Source organism: Poecilia latipinna, unplaced genomic scaffold, assembly GCF_001443285.1.
Source record: "Poecilia latipinna isolate Pla-1442-1.1 unplaced genomic scaffold, P_latipinna-1.0 Scaffold1098, whole genome shotgun sequence".
NCBI lineage: Eukaryota > Metazoa > Chordata > Actinopteri > Cyprinodontiformes > Poeciliidae > Poecilia > Poecilia latipinna.
Window position 1 is genome coordinate 14,673 of NW_015113714.1, and position 20,313 is coordinate 34,985.

General features: G+C 39.0%; 1 protein-coding gene and 1 long non-coding RNA gene across 2 annotated transcripts in view; one reads left to right on the top strand and one right to left on the bottom strand.

Moving 5' to 3' along the window:
- Window positions 1–11,966: 11,966 nt before the first annotated feature.
- LOC106959582 (neurotrypsin-like) overlaps window positions 11,967–20,313 on the bottom strand; it is a 31,741-nt gene continuing 23,394 nt past the window's right edge. Inside the window, exons 7-14 of the mRNA XM_015052258.1 lie at window positions 20,107–20,285; window positions 18,974–19,115; window positions 17,366–17,586; window positions 16,274–16,415; window positions 15,910–16,188; window positions 15,074–15,196; window positions 14,716–14,981; window positions 11,967–13,100 (exon numbers count right to left, since the gene is read on the bottom strand). Coding sequence (XP_014907744.1) covers window positions 12,595–13,100; window positions 14,716–14,981; window positions 15,074–15,196; window positions 15,910–16,188; window positions 16,274–16,415; window positions 17,366–17,586; window positions 18,974–19,115; window positions 20,107–20,285 — 1,858 coding nt within the window. The 3' untranslated portion in view covers window positions 11,967–12,594. The remainder of the gene's footprint in view (window positions 13,101–14,715; window positions 14,982–15,073; window positions 15,197–15,909; window positions 16,189–16,273; window positions 16,416–17,365; window positions 17,587–18,973; window positions 19,116–20,106; window positions 20,286–20,313) is intronic.
- LOC106959584 (uncharacterized) overlaps window positions 19,067–20,313 on the top strand; it is a 6,855-nt gene continuing 5,608 nt past the window's right edge. Inside the window, exon 1 of the long non-coding RNA XR_001427388.1 lies at window positions 19,067–19,151. This is a non-coding gene — a long non-coding RNA (uncharacterized LOC106959584). The remainder of the gene's footprint in view (window positions 19,152–20,313) is intronic.

Here is a 20,313-nt window from a genome sequence, read left to right on the forward strand (position 1 = left end):
TCAAAAACACGAAGCACCAAAGTGTAGAACTTTAGTGTAGGCTTTCTACGTGTTTGTGTTTTCGTTCGTGTTCTTGTTTTTTCCGACGGATCGGAAGTCGTTGTTGTTCGTGGGATCGGGGAACGTTAGCGGAGGGGGGCGTCTGAACTAAAGTCGACGTGTTTCGTTGTGTTTTTTAGCGTCCTGATCCATTTGTGTTCTCGTGAACAACAGGAGCCATTATCCGTGTGTTTTTCCTTCCTTTTTTTTTTTTTTCCCGCTCTGACTGACTATAATTGAGGCTCCTTTTTTTAAAAAAGCAGCTGAGAACTTTTTGCTCTTTTTTTTTCCAGTAAGGATTTTATCGTGCACATTGGAAGCTAGCCGCGTTTCGTCGTGTGTCTATATGCAGTTGAGGGAGGAAGAGGAGCAGGAGGCCCGTACCATGAAAAGCCGCTGCCTGCGTTTTGCATGTTTGCTCGCTGCCTCTCCCTCGTTAACCTCTTTTAACCCGTTACTCTGCTTTCTGCAAGGGCCTGGTTTGTTTATAATCACTGTGTAAATACAGTGTATGTATAGATATATGTAGAAAAGTGTAATATATGTACATGTATCTAAGAGACACTCATCCTGTGCATTTAGGGGAATGGACCCCCTTCCCTCTGTAACCCCACTCTAGTTTAGGTGAAGCTTGTTCCTCTATTCGTAGCTCTCAACCCTGAAACATTTGAGGTATTGATTGCTCTAAAATAAACAAATCAATGCCCTCCTGTAGGCGCTCCCATGGCCGTACGACTGTTTATGAAGAAAGGGAATAAAAACAAACGCCAAGATGGAAGTAATCCCCCCTCTCTCCCTCTCTCTCTTTCTCAGCAACACTCCAAGAACTATTTTTAAAGATACTAGTGTCCTTAACTCCTGGTCCCACGATGCTGTGAGCCGTCTTTTCATATCATATGCACCCACGCACTCCGGGCGGTGTGTTTTTAGGCTTTGTAACATATCTGCACCGCTGCTGTGACCGGCGCCGCCCTCGTCGTGCTGCTTTAGGTGTCCTCCCTCTTGATATCTCCATTTGACAGATTGACTGACCCCTGACCTCTCCCCTCTGCTCTTGAAACAATTCTTTGTTCCTTTCTCTGTTGTTCCCGTGTTACTGGTTTTAAGTTTTTATTATTATATTATTATTATTATTATTATTAATGTTGCTGTTGTCGGTTGGTTATTTTTTGCCAATCTGCCAAGCTGGAGTTCTGCACTCTCCCTCATAAACATGTAGAAAAAAAAGAAAAAAGGGAAGAGGAAGTAAAAACAACAAAAACTTCTTAAGGGATATTAATCAGGACTTAATTATTTATCAGTGTAATCAACCCTTGGTGGTTTTATGTGGCGCCTGCTGGGAGGAGAGACGTGCGGGTTGCGACACCTAGTTATTTGCATGTTTCAGTTACACATTTCTATCACAAAATATGGATGGAGCTAGTGTTCAATATATGATATTTGCATCTTTTGAAATTCCATCCACCCAGAATGTTGAACAAGTGATATGAAAATATAAAACATGATTTTACAAAAAAGGATAAAAAAAATAAAAGATTCAGGCGCCGTAGCTTGGTATGAGGCCCTCGATGTTTTCCCTGCGTTGTAATGATATATTATCGGGCTGCGCTTCTCCCCTCTCCCCCTGCCGGCCTTCACACGAACGCTGGATTTATATTTTTCTTGCTTTGTTTTATTTTGCATGATCACAGTGTACAATAAAATACAACCATAAATTGCCGACTATCAAGTGTTTGTCTGAGTGTTAGTTGGTCTTCATCATAGCTTTGTTATTCTTCAAACTTGGATCTTGGAAGTATTTAATAAAAATACTATTTCAGCACTGCTTTGCCTCACCCGAGTTGTTCGTTTCTTCTGTTCTGCTGAATTGTTCCTGACTTCCTCTCGGTTCAATCCTCCTGCAGAAAACGGTTTTCAAACCATCAATGTTTCAGTTTTGATTGAAGGTTTTGAACCCAGTGTTTGTTCTGCTAAGACACGTTTAATTTTAACCTCACAGGATGAATTACTGATGCTTCAAATCAAATTACAAAATGATCAATATTTAAATTTGAAAATTAAAATGCATGAATTTCATTTAGCATGTTTATTCCTGCTGATGATTATGGCTTACAGGTGAAAGAAAAAGGAACAATCTGAGACTGATTGGCTGTATTTTTAAAGTGCAAGCAAATTTGATGGAAAATTAAGTGGAAGGAAAACAATTTCAAACACCATAGAGATGCTCTGGATTATTGCTAAGAGGAAGATGAGCTGAAATTGAAACAACTGAGCCACTGTACAGCCTGAAGCAGTAGACAGAACTGGATTAAATGGAAACCACTAATTCAAACTGACCAACTCACCGCGAATATTTTCATGGTTTTCTAGTAATTTAAACTGGTTTGTTTTAACCTGACATTACAAACTGTCCAATATGTTTTAAATAAATGGCTATGAAAAGTTTTAGTTGATGTTAGGAAATCTTTGGAGCAGATTTTAGGAGATTTATATGATTAACTGTAAATCTGAGGTTCTGCGTTAAAATGGCCAATCGACTGACTGATCGGCTGCTTCTGGTCCGAAGGAGCTGGACTTCTTCAAGATTCTGTCCAAGAACTCTGCTGGAAATAAAGACTAACGATCCAGGTTCGGTTTGGTTCTGGTGTGTTTTCCAGGATAACGAACAAAAAGTCAAAAATGATTGTAATGAAATTTCTGTTCATAGTGGATGAAACTTGACTGAATGAAGAACCGTGGTCGGTTCTGAACTTCTGATCAGCTTCAAAAACTAACAAAAGAACAAAATCCGTCCGGATTCGACCCGGAACAGATTTTGCTGAACAGAAACTTCAGACCAACACTGATCAATTCCTTATGAAAGGGTTAATAATTAATGTCAAAGTGTTTCTGTTGGAATTTTATTTCTTACAAACTTCTAAGATCTGAAAGGGTTTTTCATCCCTCTTTTACTCTGGGACCCCTAAATAAAATCCAGTATAACCTTAAATTATTCACTAAAACCTCACCTCTGTGTAATTTAGTCTAAAAGATAAATCCAGTTATGGAGAGGTTATAAAACAGTTATTACAATTATTAGAAAAGTATTTTTACAGCGCTCTAATTTAAAATGTTAAACCTCAAATATGAATATTTAAGTAAAAGTCAGGTTTTGTCTTTAGAGGAATAAAATTATGTGCATAATAATTAGGCAAATGTTATTCTGCTGACTTATTACTCTGGTTGATGAACTAAACACACATTTTCCCGTGTAAATTTTAGTTTTTATCCCTCTAATTGGGATTTAAAAACGACTTTGGATCTGTTGATCAACTTTTTGTGCTTCCCACATTTTCTCATTTTCTCAAGTTCTCAGGTGGGTTCAGGTGAGGAATCAAACGTTTTTCAATTTTAACGCCTTAATTGGCTCGACTTTGATGAATGTAATGGAGCATTGACCTGCAGAGAAATTTTTTTTTTCTTTTTGAAAGAAAACTTCTTCCTGTAACGCTGTCTTCTGTAAACTGGCAGTGAGTTTATTTTTGAGCCCAAGAAAAGGCTTTACGTACTATTAACTAATGGAGGGATGAGTACTAATGCATGCCACACTTTTCAGATTAGATATGTAAAAAAAAAAAAATTATGAAATTGTTCCTTCATTTCACAGGGTTGCACCATTTTGTTTTGATTTTTTTTTCCACAAAATCTTTATATATATTTATATATATACCAGCTTTTGTTGAAGTTTCATAAGTTTTTTAATAAGTTTTATATGTTACATAAGTCTTTTTTTATTGACAGAAACTGATTTGGTGACATGTTATTTTGCCTGATTTTGTTATTTTTTGTTACATGAATTGTTGTCATTTCGTCCTTAATACACCAACATTTCCACTTATCTCCATATTTTGGTCCGTCTGATGATGTAATTAAATTTTTTTGTTACTCAGTACTTGAATATACTTTTTACCAAATACTTTTTTACTTGGATGGCTACAGTTTACTTTCACTTGAGTAAAAATATGTCAACGTAGTGCTACTTCTACTTGTGAACAATTTGTGAGTACTTTGCCCACCTACATTGTTTTAAGTGAAATAATCTGCAAGTGAAACTAATAGTTTTTTAATCAATATTAAGGAATTGTTGGCATAAAACAAGTCAAATCTTGCTGAAAACTTTCTTATAAGTTAGATTTGTCTCATTTCAAGTAAATAAGATATTTATAGTAAAAACTAGACCACAGATACTTGGTAAGACTTTGTGTTTTTGCAGTGAGGAACGTGAATGGAGCCGCCCTTTCTGCCCAGATTTTTCGGATGCCTCCTCTCCGCCCTCAGGCGTTCTCGTTTCAGCTGCAGTGATCACAGCGAAGCGTCTGAAAAGCGTTTCTGCTGGCCTTGGTGACGGTCCGAGTTATTTTCAGGTTTTTCTGTGCGTGTGCGTCTCTGGGATGTAGGACAGCTCCCCTGGTTCTTCTGCTTTCTGTATGAGTAATGAGCAGAGCTCAGCAGCTGGTTAACACTGACACACACACACACACACACACACACTCACACTCACAGAGGCTTCATCAAAGACGCAGAAAGGAGAAACCTCGTGGGGGAATGTGTCCTGGTAGCTATCGCTGACCTCCGACTCTTCAGTGTCAAAGAAATTAGGAAAGAAGCCAGACTGAATCTCCTGAATCTAAATTACTTTTGACCTTCAAAGGTCTTCCAGAAAACTTCCCCATCACTACAAAGATGCTCCCCGCTAATATCTGCAAAGTTTCTTTTCAACCTTTGTAATCCTTTCTCCTCTTCCTTCTGAAACAAAACAAGGTTTCCTTATTGTGCAGCCTTTGAGTTGCGGTGCTTTATCTTTAAAATTAAACTCCCCAGAGTGAATTGTGCTGCTGTATGTGCAATTATTCTGACTTTAAAAAGAAGGTAAGCCATTTTTAAGTGCAATCACAAACTTTATTTCATTGGGATTTCACGTAATAGACCAACACAACAGACTGTGGATGCGGAGGAAACTTTATAAGTTTGATAAAAGGGTTTTAGCAAGCTGTAAACTGATAAGTGCGGCATGCTTTTGCATTCAGCTCTCATGAGTCAATACTGTGTATTGCAGTGAAGCTGAAAGTCATTTGGAGAAAACTAGAGAACAGTTCTTCAAATCATGACAGATTTTCAGTGATGTTCTTGCTCTTCTGCAACAGAGGAAAGCAATGTGTTTTTATTACTTTAGAATAACTGTTTTACTGATGTCCAGTCACAGACTTAAGTAGCAGTAACTAATTACATGTAACTTTTTAGAAAAAAAAAAAACTTTTAGGAGTATTTTTAGGATGCTATACTTTTGTAATTTTACTTTATTATGAAGTATCACTACTCTGGAGTAAGATTTCTACCCTCTGTGAGCGTGAAAAGTAGATTTGTTTTTAGCCAAAACGTTCACCAGGAACAGACACATACCTGCAGTTTTGTTCGTTTCCTATAGGTCTTAAAATGAAATGTGTCAATTTTCCAAATCAGATTTTCCAATTCATATGGACAAATGTTTTATTTCTGATTTTTGAAAAGTAAAAAAAATTGCTAGAAAAAAAAGGAATTCTACAAAAAAAGCTTTAAAATTTTTGATTTCAAAAAGTCAAAAATTCGCAAAAAACAAATTCTCAAAAAAAAACTTAGTTTGAAAAGCTGAGAATTTAGTAGGGAAAAAAATTCTGAGTTTCAGAAGTCAAACATGTTCGACTTTTGAAAATTTTCTGAGTTTCAAAAGTTGAAAAATGATCAACCTTTGAAACTCAGACATTTTCAGAGTTTTTCTTGCAAATTTTCGACTTTTTGAATTTGGAAGTTTTCTATTTTTTTCCTGGAAAATTTCTTTCTTCCCTCTACCTAAAGGCCCCGATAGGGCGTCGTAAAACGGATCCGTTCAGACTATCGTGAAAACGTTGAATACGGATCGCATCTGGGGGATTCGCCAGCAGCTGGACTCGGTTTCCCTTAAAGGTGAAGCTTTTATTGAGCCAGGCAGTGAACCCAGTAACCCTCGGAAACAGCGCAGAGCGAGTGCTTCTGTGATAATTGGGATGAGATCTACACCATGTCGTCACCTCCACATCCTGTCTGCCCTGCAGCTCTTTTTCCTTTTTGTCTTCATCTTTACAGCTGGAAAGTTCCCATCTTGCACTCCTCTGAAGTTCGCAGCGCCATGAATCCGTCCCGATGCGCCGCTGCCCTCATCGTTCATGTGTGGAAAGCTGCAGCGAGAGCAAATCTCAGGAGGAAACTGCTGCCAGCCAGTCAGCCAGCCTGCGCGAACTGCTGCAGTTTTTAGCATCTTCACTGCAGTGCAAAGATTTCTTCCTCAAGAGCAAAGATGACGCCCTCAGGTCTCAATTTAATAACTTTAATCGACCTGATTTAATGAAATAAGTTCACATCAGAAGGTAATAGAGATATAACAGCGTGATAATAAACGTTTACACGACATGGTTACAATGAATTTAAGAAAGTCCAGTGGGTTTTTTTTCCCTCCCTTTCCATTTGATGTCTTTAAACTTTAAACAAAATACACTGCAAAAACATAAAATCTGACCTGGCATTTTTCTAGAGTTTACTCCAAATATCTTAGTACACCTGAAATAAAACACATATTTCAGTAAGATGTAGGAGCTTGTTTTAAGTAAATCATTCCTTAATATGAATCTAGAAAGTACCAGTTTCACTTACAGCAAAACATTTTCCCTTTTTTCCCCTTGATCTAATTGAAATAATGCCAGTGGAACTAATACTTTTCAATGTTAAATCTTCTATTTCTGAAAGGTTACTTTATAGTTAGTTTTGTCTTATTTCATGTGTACTAAATTATTTGCATTTAATGTAGAAAACAATACTTGGTATGATTTTGTATTTTTGCAGTAAGGTTTATTTTTGCATCAATAAAATATTCAGAATTGAATTAAATGTAGTGGAAAATCTCCAGGAGCTAATTAATAATTATAATGAAGTATTATACTAATCACAAGTATTTACTAATGAGTTACAAATAAACATAGCAAGTAAGGAATAAAATATAACTACAAACTACAGCTAAAGCTAAAAGGTGTCATTTCATGAATAAATCTGTTCACCATAAAAATATTTAAGTTGGAGAAATTAAGCAATAAATAGCCAAATGTATTGCTATTGATTCACAAGTTCAGGTAAGTACTTTTCTTACCTGTACTTTATGAAAATCTGACCTGGCATATTTTCATAATATGCCAGGTGTTTTTCACCTGGTGATTTGTGGCTGCATTCAGTCGCTGAAGCAGTTCTTCAAACGAGAGGTGTTACATAAAACCACATCAGTACTTCCTGGGAATTATGTCAGCTTTTTATTTATGTTTTAATCTCTGTGAGGCACAGGTGTGACCTTTTCCTGTTGTCACCTTGGATAGAGAAGCATATTGAATAAAACAGATTAAGCAGGATTAACTGTATTGCGTTATCAAACTGCAAACTCCACGTTGGAGGGGCTCCGGTTTAATTTCTGAGCAGGAAAATGCTGAAACAGATCCTGAGCTGGAGGTGTGAATACCTAAACATGACTCAGCCGTTTCTCAGCTCCTTCCTGTAAATCTGCCCCAGTTTCACGTGGCTGCTCTACATCCAGTTTTAAACGTTGAAAATATAAAAAATGTTGCTGTAAAAATATTAGTTTGTAATATCTCTGAAATTAAAGTAGTCATTTTTTGTATATACATAAATATGTTTATTATTTAAAAAATTATTTTAATATTTAAACATTTTTCAATAATTAGTTTGAAATGAATGCATAAAAACTTTAATTGGGTTTTATATGTAACTCATAAGGAACATTTTATGCAAAGAACTTATTTTAAAACATATGCTATTAAATGCTGCTTGCTGCAACATCTCATGAATTTATTTTATTTGTCAACATGATTAATCAATATTTGTATTGTGAGGTATTTAATAGCATCCTAAAGGATGTTTAAAAAATCAGAAAAAGTTATTTTTAACTAAATATCTAGTAGTTTTATAGATTAATTCTAGATTTAAATATGTTTATTAGCTTCTACATTAAAGATGTAAGATATAAAATTAAATTTTTATTAACTTTTCTATATTTCTTAGTGTCATCAATCATTTGAAAACAGTTACACTATTTCCAAAGTTGGTTAAATATTTCAATAAATCTTTTCATTCCCAACCTCATTTAATTCTAAGTATATATTTTTTGATATTTTAGATTTATTTGATGAAGCCCTAGGCGTAAATTCAACCTGTAAGACTCTTCCGGCATCACTTATCACCAGGCCTTCACCCCAGCCAACCAGGACGCACCACTGCTCCACCTTGATCCAATCACCTGGCAAGAGCTCCTTCAAAAGTCGAAGAAACCTCAGATCCACCCGCTTCAGTTGTGCTTCAACCCACCTCCTCCCCGTTTCCACCACCAGTCTCCCAGACGCCTCCAGGTCCCCTCAAGACTCCTCTCTCCAAGCTCCGCTCCACCACCGGTGACTGGGCCCGGGGGAAGACCTACCTGAGCTTCGTTTGAGCCGATCATTAAAGCTTGCCGCGATTCTCAGCACGCACGTCTCTGACTCCCTCTACGGAAACTCAAACACACTCCTTTTAACTATTTAAGAGTCGGATGATCGAAACAGCAACATGTCTGTTTGCAGTTTACTGCGTTTAAATCATTCATCACTTGATTAATGAGGAAAAGCAATAAAGAGTCTTCAGGAAGATTGAGTCCTGAAGCATCCATGATGTTTTCTCTCAATCAGTAATTAATAATTTAAAACCACATTTCATCTAAAGTGACTTGATGGTCAGAGCAAAGTTGTTTTCCGTGTTGAGTGTTTATCATAAAATCACACTCCTCCATTCCTACGCCACCATTAATAATTAATTTTAAAAATCTCAGCCCATTTTATGTAAATCATTAAGAATCAATAAATCATCTGCATCCTGACAGGCTGCAGGCTCATTGCAGCGAATGAAAGGCCAATCCACTCTGGTCCCTGTTTTCATAGAGGAACAAAGGAAATGATTAACAGCGCTCATGGGTGACCGAGAACAGCAGCTAAGAAGATTTATTTTTCAATTACTTGCAGTTTTGCAACTAATCGCTTTATTTTGTTTGTCCAATTCTGTTTATCAAAGAGAGCACTGCTCAGTTCATCATCATCCAAAGAAGGGAAGTTTGTGGCTCAAATGCAAATGTACCAAACTACAAAATGGCCTCCAGTCAGGGTGGCTGTTGCTTGAATTCTGTGCTTGACAATGGAACAAGCAGGTTACAGGAGAAAACAGTTTCTCCTTGGGTTTGACAAACCCAAATGATAATTTACAGTTTATGTATCTCATCGTTTCGGTTTGCTTAGTTCCTTCTGTTGTGAGCCATTTTCAGAATGCGACATTTTAGGGGGTCTTGTCACTTTAAATCAAAATAAGTTTCTACTGACCACGCCCCCTCAACTCAACGTTTACACTGGCACGTGAAAATGGCGTCAAAGAGACGCACAATTTTACAACCGTACACCTTTGAAAAGCAACCCGTAAGACTGCAGAAAGTGGTTTCTGGATGGTAAGTTAGTCAACAAAAAACATTCGTCTTTCCCCGCCATTGTACAGCAGGTAAATTTTGCTAACTAAACGTGTAGGAGCTCAGCTTCAGTTGCTAGGTGATGGGCTGGAAACTTCTGGGGTTGCTAGGTAACGGGACAGTGCCTGAAATTGCTCGTTCTTCCAGACACCAAAAGGCATATAACATAGGAAAAATGTCTTGTTGTAAGTGAAATGATCTACCAGTGAAACTAGTACTTTTTCATAAATATTAAGGATTCACTGACTTATAACAAACTCCGATATCTTTCTGAAAGTAAGTTAGTTTTGTCTTATTTCAAGTGTAGCAAGATATTTGCACTACAAGTTAGCCAAAAATACTTGATAAGATTTTGTGTTTTTGTACCTCAAAATATTGTACTGTTGTGATTCTACAAGTATTGACTCAGGCGGTATATTTCCAAACAACTCACAAATGGGTTATATTTACTGTAAGAAAATGGCTACAATGGATTTTATTTAGGTGTGTCAGATTAAAGATTCGTGTTTTTATTTGAAAACCATAAATAACTTTTCCCTCCACCTCTTGATGCATTTTCTCATAAAATATGTTCATATTTGTAGTCAGAACATGAAAAAAATGTGTTGCAGTATAAATACTTTTGTGAGGTGTTGGTTTATGATCTTCATATCTTGATTCAGGAAATTCTCCTGACACCAGAAGTTTTCTTGCATGATCCTGTGTAAATTGAAGCAGATGCAGGTTTTAAAATATTAACATCCATCGTGTCTCAGAAGAGAAATAAAAGCAAAACATGGAAGTTTTAGTCCGTAAATGCTTTAATACTCAACCATGATTCAGCACATTACACCAGGGAGCAGCTGATAGGTTCAACACAAGTTTATTCACCCTGCAGCCTCACATCTCCGAGACAAACTGTATTTACAAGAGATCACTGAGTCTGAAGGGGGCTGCAGGAGTGGATTTATGTACAGGACCAGAACAACAGGCTCAGGACAGGCGGTAACAGTTTACAAGATGCTTCACGACACAATGATTCACAGCACACCAAGCACGAGTCCGTACACTTATTACTGCGACCGTATAAAAACAACATCAGGGCCGGGTTGTTTGGCAGCGGGCCGCCCTGTGAAAATACAGCAACGTCGCCCCCTTCTGGTGGGATCACACATCTGCGCAGGGAGTAACAGAAAAAGCCTCTGCAGGTTGTATATCTAACACTATCTAAACTCAGGAGCAGCAGCTATCTATCCATCTATCTGAGGAACTATCTACCGTATGGGTCTAGAGCGATACAAAAAGGATATTTATCACCTGACGGGAGGCGTCCAATGGCTTTCAAATGAGATAATTTCCTGTACAGGCTTAGAGGACCATACCAGTGTTTTTGCTCCTTTTAAATATAGAAAAATAACAAAAATGCTGCTATGCTGCTGTTTCTGATCACTTTAGGACTTTAACTTGAGAGGGGAGCGTGGCGTTTGTTTATTAAACTTCATGTTTTATCTTTTATTTGAAGGGTAAAATGATCAATCAACACCATAAATATCAGGGTTTTTACACATTGTTTATCTGGAATATAAGGAGTCCAGCAGAACTCCAACAACAACTCTCTGTCCTTTAGTCCATAAATGTTCAATTTGAATATTGAAGGAAAGAAGGAAGGAAGAGTAAAAGAAAGAGAAAAAGGAAGGAAAGAAGTAAGAAAGGGCAGATTGAAGGACAAGAGAAAGGATGATCTAAGAAGGAAGGACAGAGAAGCAAAAAATGAAGGAGCAAAGAAAGGAAGGAAAAGATAGTCTAAGAAGGGAAAGAAGGAAGGAAAAAATTGATAAGAGAAGGAAGAATTGAAGGATAAAAGTGGATGATACAAGAAAGGAAAGAAGAATAATAGAAAGAAAGAATACTTAAGGAATGGAGGGAGGAAAAAATGAAGAAAGGATGAAATGAACAAACTACCAAACAGGAAGAACTGGCGAAGGAAGTCTGAAACGCTGGAGTTTATCTGTTTTCCTGAAGGAGGAAAAAAGATAAAGGATGAAAGAAAGAGTGAGCAAAAGATGGAAAACAATGGAAGGGAAAAATTAAAAGTATTTTTCCATATCTTCTTTTCTTTTTCCATACTTATCCAGACCTGGAAAACAATTAGCCGACTTTTCCAGATTAGCAATCCTTCGCAGCAGCTTCCCCTTGTGGTGGATAAACGCCAGAGCAGACAGCAACTTTATGCTAAAGCAGGGGTGTTCAAAGTTGGCCCTCGAGGGCCAGCATCCTGCATGTTTTAGTTTTCTAGGGAGAGAACTAAAACATGCAGGATGCCGGCCCTTGAGGACCAACTTTGGACACCCCTGTGCTAAAGGTTATAGCCGCTAATATTATCATACGCTTCCCTCACTAAGACACCAACAACCATTAATTATTTAATCTTAGCGCTAAGTTGCAGGTCAGAGGTTATAAATACAGCAGCACATGCTAATGCAGTGGTATGGTCCTGAGTTAAGCAGCTAAATTACCTACGGCACTTTCACTTGTAACTTTTTAAGACAACAACCTGAAGAAATGAGCCCTGTTTGAAAAGTATAAGCACACATGATGTTTTATATAAAAGCTAATCTGGGAGGAGTCTGGTCTGCTGCAGGGGATTATCTACATGACTCATTTCAGAGGTGTGGATGTTTTTATAGAGAGCCTAAATATGTTCTGATTTAGTTTCAATATTTTCCTAATAACTCACAGAGGACAAATAAATAAATTAGATTAGCATAGATTAATGTGTGACCATGTTCAGTAAATCCCTCTGATAGTTTTTGTCATGCTGTTCTGATTTGTCCCTGATAATTATCATGCTGTTAATCTGGATCATCCCAACCTTCACACCAATTTCTGCCTCAAATCTGTTGGTAAAAATGCTTGAATGCTAAGCTACTTCCTCCCTCCGGGTGGTCACATGGCACAGGTGGTAGCCAATGGCACGGCCTCAATCAGACCTCCATCTGTTTGTTTTTGTCTGCATCCTCTGTGTGGAACATGTGTGTGTTCTTGAAGCCGGGCTGCTGATGAGTGTGTGTGTGTTTGTGTTTGAGCTCTTGGTGTGTGTCAAAGTGTACATCGTGTGAAATGTCATCATCGGTGTGCGTGGGCTTGTTCCGCGTCGCTGCGGGTGCGCGCGTTTCCTCCAGACGCCTGTGCGTGTCGATGACCTCGTCGATCCAGCTCCTGAAGCGGCTCACCCGGGTGTACAGCGCCGGGGAGGACGGGTCGGAGCAGCCGTAGCCCCCGGCGACGACCCCAGCTACGACCCATCGGCCTGACTCCTCCTGGCACAGTAGGCCGCCACCGGAGTTGCCCTGGCAACCGTCGCCGTGAAGGAGGCTGGTGTCCGGCGGACTGCCGGCGCACAGCGTGCCGTGACTGGAGAAACTGTTACCGAAGCGCTTCTTGCATTGCCATGACGACATCAGAGCGACCCAGGAAGCGATGACTGAGTCTATGAGAAACAAAAACGCAGGAAATATTTTAAACGTCAACAATTGATGAGCTGAGCAGAGGATTTAATTCCAAAATAAAATGTAAACTCTGCTGTAAGAAATGTGATGGCTTTGTAGTGGAGTCATGATAGTAGTGACCCCAGATTCCCCAGATTTTCACATGATAGTCCGGTAGACTTGGACCAAAATTTTAACTTCTGTTTAATTTTCAGCTGGAGCGGTTCACTTTCACACTGCATTGTGTCAAATGAGCCAAACTGTTTGAAAAACCTATTCCCCTCCTTGCCTGTGGTGGCGCTGCATCAAGAACCACCGAAGGAAACAACATGAAAGCCTCAGAAGAAGACATGAGTACAACTTCCTTCTTCATGAAATGTAAACAAAAATGGAGTGGCATCAGACTTTAACGGTTGTAGGGTTTCTCTTTCGTCTTTGGTAAAAGACCATGAGCCATTTCTCTCGCTAGTTAGACTCGCATCTTTGTGTTGGATGTATTTACCCAGAATGCTTTGTGCCATCACTGTCTTGGAGCGCTTAGACAAACAAATGAGAGTTCAATTAAGGCGGACTTAACAGGGCTGGTGTGAATGCACCCTAAAGTACCACACAACATGGGTCTGAGTTTTCACCTCCCCTCCCCTTGCAACACCGCCCTGGGCAACTGCCCATATGGCCCACATATAAAAACCACCTATACTGGTCAGATGTTTAAATACATTGTTTAAAAATACCTTTTTTCTCATTTTCCTTTGAAGAAGGAGAATAAGAAGCAGACGTTTTTAGAAACACAGGACAAAGAACTGAAATCCAATGTGGCTCTGTGAATGACAACATCCAGAACTCAAAACAGGGACTTTCTGTTCTGCTTTGGCATTTTATTTATTTATTTATTTATTTTGGGGCTGATCAAATTATCGTGTTCCAGTGATCTGTTTACCCCATCTCTCTTATTCACAAAACATTCCCTGTTTTCCTTGCAGAATCTGTCTGTAGTTTGTGATTCATTTGTCTTAAATAGACTGGAAGTAGATGAAAATAAATATCTTTAATTAGAATTATTCTTTTTCTGTCCTATCTTGAGTGTATAACAAACAGTGAAACTGATTATTTACATACATTTTTATAGATAAAAGGAGCAAATCAAACTTTTAGGATGATGATTTCCGGTAGTTTCTGGCAACTTTCACTGAATTCCTTTCGTCTTTCCACCACCAGATGGCGCCAGAGTGACACTGACAAGTTTTATAGCAACACAGAAAAACTGTCCAAATATTTAACTTTATGTATTATTATCTTTGATATTTTGTCAAGTTAATCTTGGGAATTTTAGTAGTAATATTTTATCATTAACTTTTCTGTTCTTAATTTATTTATTCATGGGCAGTTTTAAGAATTATAAAGGCTTCATTTTGAAAAACATTTTACCGTAAAAACTAATAGAAAATATTTTGAAAATATTCAAACTGATTAGATTAAAGTAAAAAGAAATTATATGTTATATGTTATAATCAGTTTTTAATCATTAAATCATAATGTTTTCATGTTTTATTTAAGGATGTCTCTGGTTGTTTTGCATGCTGTTTATCAAAGATGAACGAGAGAAAAATCACAAACCCGGTCCAGTCCAGCTTGTGGTAACCATGACAACACATGATCCCGTTTTCGCCCCTGTAGCAGAGTCGGCAGCAGGTAGACAGGCTGCGTTTGTGTTCGCCTCAAACGTCACGCAGTGGCCCTTAGCGCTGGGCAGCCTCAGCATCGCTAGGTCGTGACCTCCACTCTGACCTTTGAACTTCCTGTGAACCACAACCTGCTCCGGTTTGAGAGTCTGCTCCGACGCCCCGACGCGAACCACGTACCTGGATGGGTCGCTGCCAAACCTGCAGCAGAGGGATGGAGGGCGCTTTAGGAGGAAGCAGTGAGAGAATCATTTTGTGACAGGAAGTGATGAAGAGTCAGGAGCCGGATTCACCTGCTGAGGCAGGAGGCAGACGTCAGCGCCCAGCAGGGGCTGACCAGAGTCCCGCTGCAGAGAGGCCCGCCAGATCCCTCATGAGAGTGAAGCCACACCGACACCTGCCAGGGCCACGTCGTCCTGGGAGCAAACGCATAATAAAGAAACCATTATTAATCTTTTTACTTCTTTTGGTTTCTAAAGGAAACTAAGCTGACAGGTGTGAGAATTTTAATTCTGATCAGAGAATTTCGCCTAAACAATTAAGGAAAAACTGTAAACAAAAACGTGGAAGGAGCTTCAGATTACAACAACTCATCACCTAAGATGCCAGAAGAAACATGCATGAATTTAATTTTGTTCTGTAAGTTTTTAAGATGGGTGTATCATGTCTGCAAGAGAAGCATCATCCTTGCTGTTTACTGTTTATTTTGCACAGATAATATACAACTTTTAATTAACCTTGTAAAAAGAGACATGTGTTTTATCAGGGTCTTGCAAAAAATGACACTTTCCACCTGCGGCCCCTGGACAGGTCGATTATAATCAGGTACAATTTAACAGATTATGAAGTGGAGAAATTCCAATAATTCATTTTTTACATCTCAGTAAAACTGAGAAAACCAAACTACAAACTGACAGACAGCTCATAAAAACAATGTTTATCTCTATATTTGAATACTTCTCTTTGCAAAGAGCTTCTTAAAATATTCTCTTAGTAATTTCTAAACAGCGCCATAAATAGGAGTAATTATGCTAAGCTTCCTCATACCACCACTAGATGGAGCCATTGTAAAACCAGACGCTTGTTTGTGTCTGCGTGTTTTCTGCATCAATGTTCACCCTCGGTTTACCTAAGCGAGCTGCCCTCTCTTTGACTTCCTGTCTTCCCCTCGTCTTCCACCAGCTTCCTCATCCCGCAGCTCTCGTCCTGAGGTTTGGTCTTCACAGCCGACCTCCGCGGCTCAACGTCACACTTCACCCATGCATCCTCCCTGCGTCTGCAGCCCTGGACGTTCAGGCCGAGTGAAGGGCACTCGCCCAGGAACTCCTCCTTCCCGGTGCACCTCACCTGGTCCAGGTGGATGGGTCCTTTCCCCTGACCGAACCCTCTAGCTGCTACTGCTCTACCACTGAGAAAAGCAAACATCAGGGGAAGTCTCTCTTTTTTTCACAGATTAAAATAGAAAAAGCCCAAACTCTTAAATAGAATTAAACCTGTGTCCAAGCTGTCTGCACACCACGGCGGCGTTGAGGTCGTTCCATCCTGAGTCGCAAATACTTCCCCAGTCTCCATGGAGATACACCTCGACTCGACCTTCCTTCCTGCTGCCGCCGCCCACGAGACGCACCAGGGGTCCTGGCAGGGAGAAAAACTCTCATTTGCATTCATATTTGCGCATGTTCCTCTGCAGGGCCCAGTCTGCTAGGATGCTCTGAACTATGTGTCCGCTGACGGAGCTAAATGTCATCTGGTGCCTCTGCATTCGAGAGCTATTCTCATTCTAATGACCTGAACATGTCGGCAGGCCGACCTGAACCCCCAGAGGAGCGTTTATTTTATCTGCAGCTAACTCTGAGACACACAGACACACGTGTTCGACATCTAGAAACAATGTTGTCACGTTCAGTGGCCTGCAAAAGTATTTTCACCTGTTAATCCTCTCACATTTTGTCACTTAATAGCCATAAATGCCATTGTGCTTTATTTAAATTTGATAAAATATCACAAAGTAGAGTGTAATTTTTGAAGCTGAATACATGCAGTGTCTTTGCTTCAACCAAAGACTTCACTGCAAAAACACAAAATCTTACTAAGTATTTTTGGTCTAGTTTCTAGTGGAAATATCTTAGTACGCTTAAAATAAGACAAAACTAACTTACAAGTAACTTTTCAGCAAGATACAGAAGTCTGTTTTCAGTCAGGAATTCCTTAATATTGGTGAAAAAGTACTAGTTCCACTGGCAAATTATTTCACGTATAAATGTGCTTTAGCTGGAATAATTATTATGAACTATTTCACTGGTCTATCACATACAAATCAAATAAAATATATTGAAGCTTATAATAATATTTGGAGTGGACTCATCTTTATGCTGTACAGATTTAAGACTAATTGTGAAGCCACAGATGCCATAAAAATGTTATTATTAAAATCAAATGTTTAAATGACTTTGCCTGCCTTGAAGATAAGCCTGATTGATTGAAGTGGCGATAGTATAAAACAGTTAAAAGTTTCAGAACGTTAAAATCTCTTTTAGTTCTGGGCTGAGTTGAACTTCCTCTACACATTTGTCTCTGTGTGTTACCTGTTGAAGGTGCGATGACCGGCACTTCGTTGGTGTCCTGGCTGGATCTTCCTCTGCAGCGAACACCAACGTCCTCGCTGTGGGAGCAGTCCGTCCGACCCCAGATCCCATGGCGACAGTCCAGCAGGGAAGTCTCGGATCCTTCGCAGTGGACGTCGTCCAGGAGGATCAGACCGACGCCCTCCCCGAACATCCCGTCCACTACGACCTCAGCGTGACCCCTGAAAAGTACAGATTGCAGAGGATTTATCTTTCTAACTTCATATGCGAGAAGACAAGGGAATTAATTGAATTAAAAATTAGTTCAGTTAATTAAGCGGACATTTACTCTTTAACATTTGCTCTTTAATTACCAACGTTACTTGAGGGGAACCAAATATTTCAGCTGTATGAAATAATCTTTTCCCTGTCTGTAACATGGGAAATAATTATTTTTCAAAAACTCCATAAGTGTATTTATTCCTCTCAACATGAACAATAAATATAAATAATAAATATATAATAAATATTTGGAAACATTTACTTTTTAATTACCAAAGTTACCGGGGGGGGAGTAGGTGGTGGCCGTAAAATATTTCAGCTATCTGAAATAATCTTTCTGAAAATATGGTTCCAGAAATTAAATGTGATAGAGTACCAGGAAAAAAAATATTTGTAAATTAACATGTCAACATTTTAACAGAAAGTTTATTTCATAAAGATGAACAAACGCAAACGCCTATTTATTTATTTATTGAAATATCAAATGAAAATTTTCTTCAAGCGATACAAGCGACCTAAATCTCAAGAAAGTCTTAGATCTTCTTCACTGTTGTAGTTTGGATGCCATCCAGCAGAGGGCGCCGCTGGTCATCCCTAAGCGGAGCCGTTGATAAAGAAACAAAAATGGCGGCGGGGCTATTCCAGAAGGGTAAGAGAAATCGTCCAAACGGAGTCGGTGTGGGGGAAAATGTACATTATCCGGTTCAGTTTTGAAATATGGACACTCGACAAACTCGTTGAGTTTCAGCTTAAAATAGCGCTCATTCAGCCGAGCCTCATGGCGGAGCAGCGTCAACTTATCATTGAAATGTTACTGATGTGCTATGCAGGTGACGATAATATAACGGAAAAGCGGCAACAAATTTGTAAAATGACGGGAAAAGACATGATGCCAAAAAGCAAAGTTGATTTTTGACGGCTTAAAGCGCTTCATGGAGCGAAGTTTTAACATTCCTGCTGCTGTTGTTTCAGTGTTCTACAGTGTGACAGAACCGCAATATTAAGTTTATAAAGTAAGAATTTAATACAACTGACACAAAATAATGTTAAAATTTAATTATGTTTTTTTTTTATTGAGCATATTATGAAAAATTAACCCTTTACGTTATGGAAGGATGGTCAGACCTTTTATAAAAGCAAAAAAATCAAGTTTTTAAGAAAATTAATTCAATTAAATGTTAGTTGATAAAATGAATCAACTTTAGATTAACTCAGTAACGTATAAGAAACATGTGGAGACTTGCACCAACATGCAAAAGTACAGTTTAAAAAAAAACAAAAAACATTTATTACAGTTACAATAAAAAATAATTTTAAATATGCATTTTGCAAGATTGCAGCTCCTACCTGTATCCCAGCTGTCTGCAGACCACCTCTGCATGCTGCTGGCTCCAGTGGTCATCACACACCGTCCCCCAGTCACCGTTGTGAAACACCTCCACCCGACCCTCCCAGGGAGTGTCGCCTCCAACCAGACGCACCACGCCATCTGAAACATCACCGAAATCCTCGCTGTGTCCACCAGGTAACATTGATGTTTACAAACAAAACTGCTCTCATTCATTTTAACTTTCAGATTAATTATTGAGCTCACTTTAGTTACAGTAACTGATCTGTTTCCTGTTAGTTCCTGCTCGCTTCAGACAGGATAGTCATACATTATTGATGTTCAGGAGGTTATAAATAGCTGCTCTGAGCCTGATGAGAGTGTTTGTTTATTTGGCCAAGGTTTTTCATATAGGCTGTTTCCCAGGGCAGCATTCAAATGGGAGTGGAGGAGTGAGGCATGAGCACTATAACAAAAAAGACAACTTATTTGTCTGCATTTTGTGTTCTGAAAGCATTTTATTTAAATCTTTAGGGGGTTTTTTGGAGTCTGCTCAAGCAGGAAATCTGAGGAAATAAATTTTCAAAACTTGTGCCATAGGGGGTGTTGTGGGTGGCAGAAGGAGGATCTCACACCTCTGTGTGTGTGTGGCCTTGTAAGGGCCTTTTTTCCCCAACAAATACTACCCTGTGGGGACCAACTGCTCCTTATGGGGCCCATAAGAAGAAGTTCTGTTTTTAGGTTAGGTTTAGGACTTAATGTGTGAATTGAGTTTATGTTAGATTTAAAGTTAGGTATGTTCTGGTAATGGTTATATATAGGGTTACTGCTTGGATTAAGCTGCAGAAATGAATGAAAAATGGATGGGGACAATGCAAAAATGATTAGAAATACAAACGTGTGTTTGCACTTGTGACCACTTTCACAGTATTTACCATCGAAAGGCAATCATTTGTGGAAAGTGATTTTGTTTTCTTTTTCTCAGTTCTACTGTGTTTGAGAAGTAATATGCAAATTAGATTTTAGTTAAGGTTAGGAATAGACTAGTGATGGTTGGGGTTTTGGAAAATGTCTGGGTTTGGCATAAATGCAGTTACTGTCAGTTTGTATAGAGGTATAACGATGTGCGTGCGTGTGTGTTATGAGCTGTAACCTGTATAAGGGCTGCAGGAGACCCCAGCGTCCTCCATGTGGTCACAGTTGTGCTGCTCCCAGTCGCTGTGGGGACACTGATCCAGGAACAGCTCGTTTCCTGTGCACTTCATAGCATCCAGCAGGATGGGGCCTGATCCCTGCCCGAAGTGAGCCCACGACCAGGCCTTCGCCACACCCCTGCAACACACACACACACACACACACA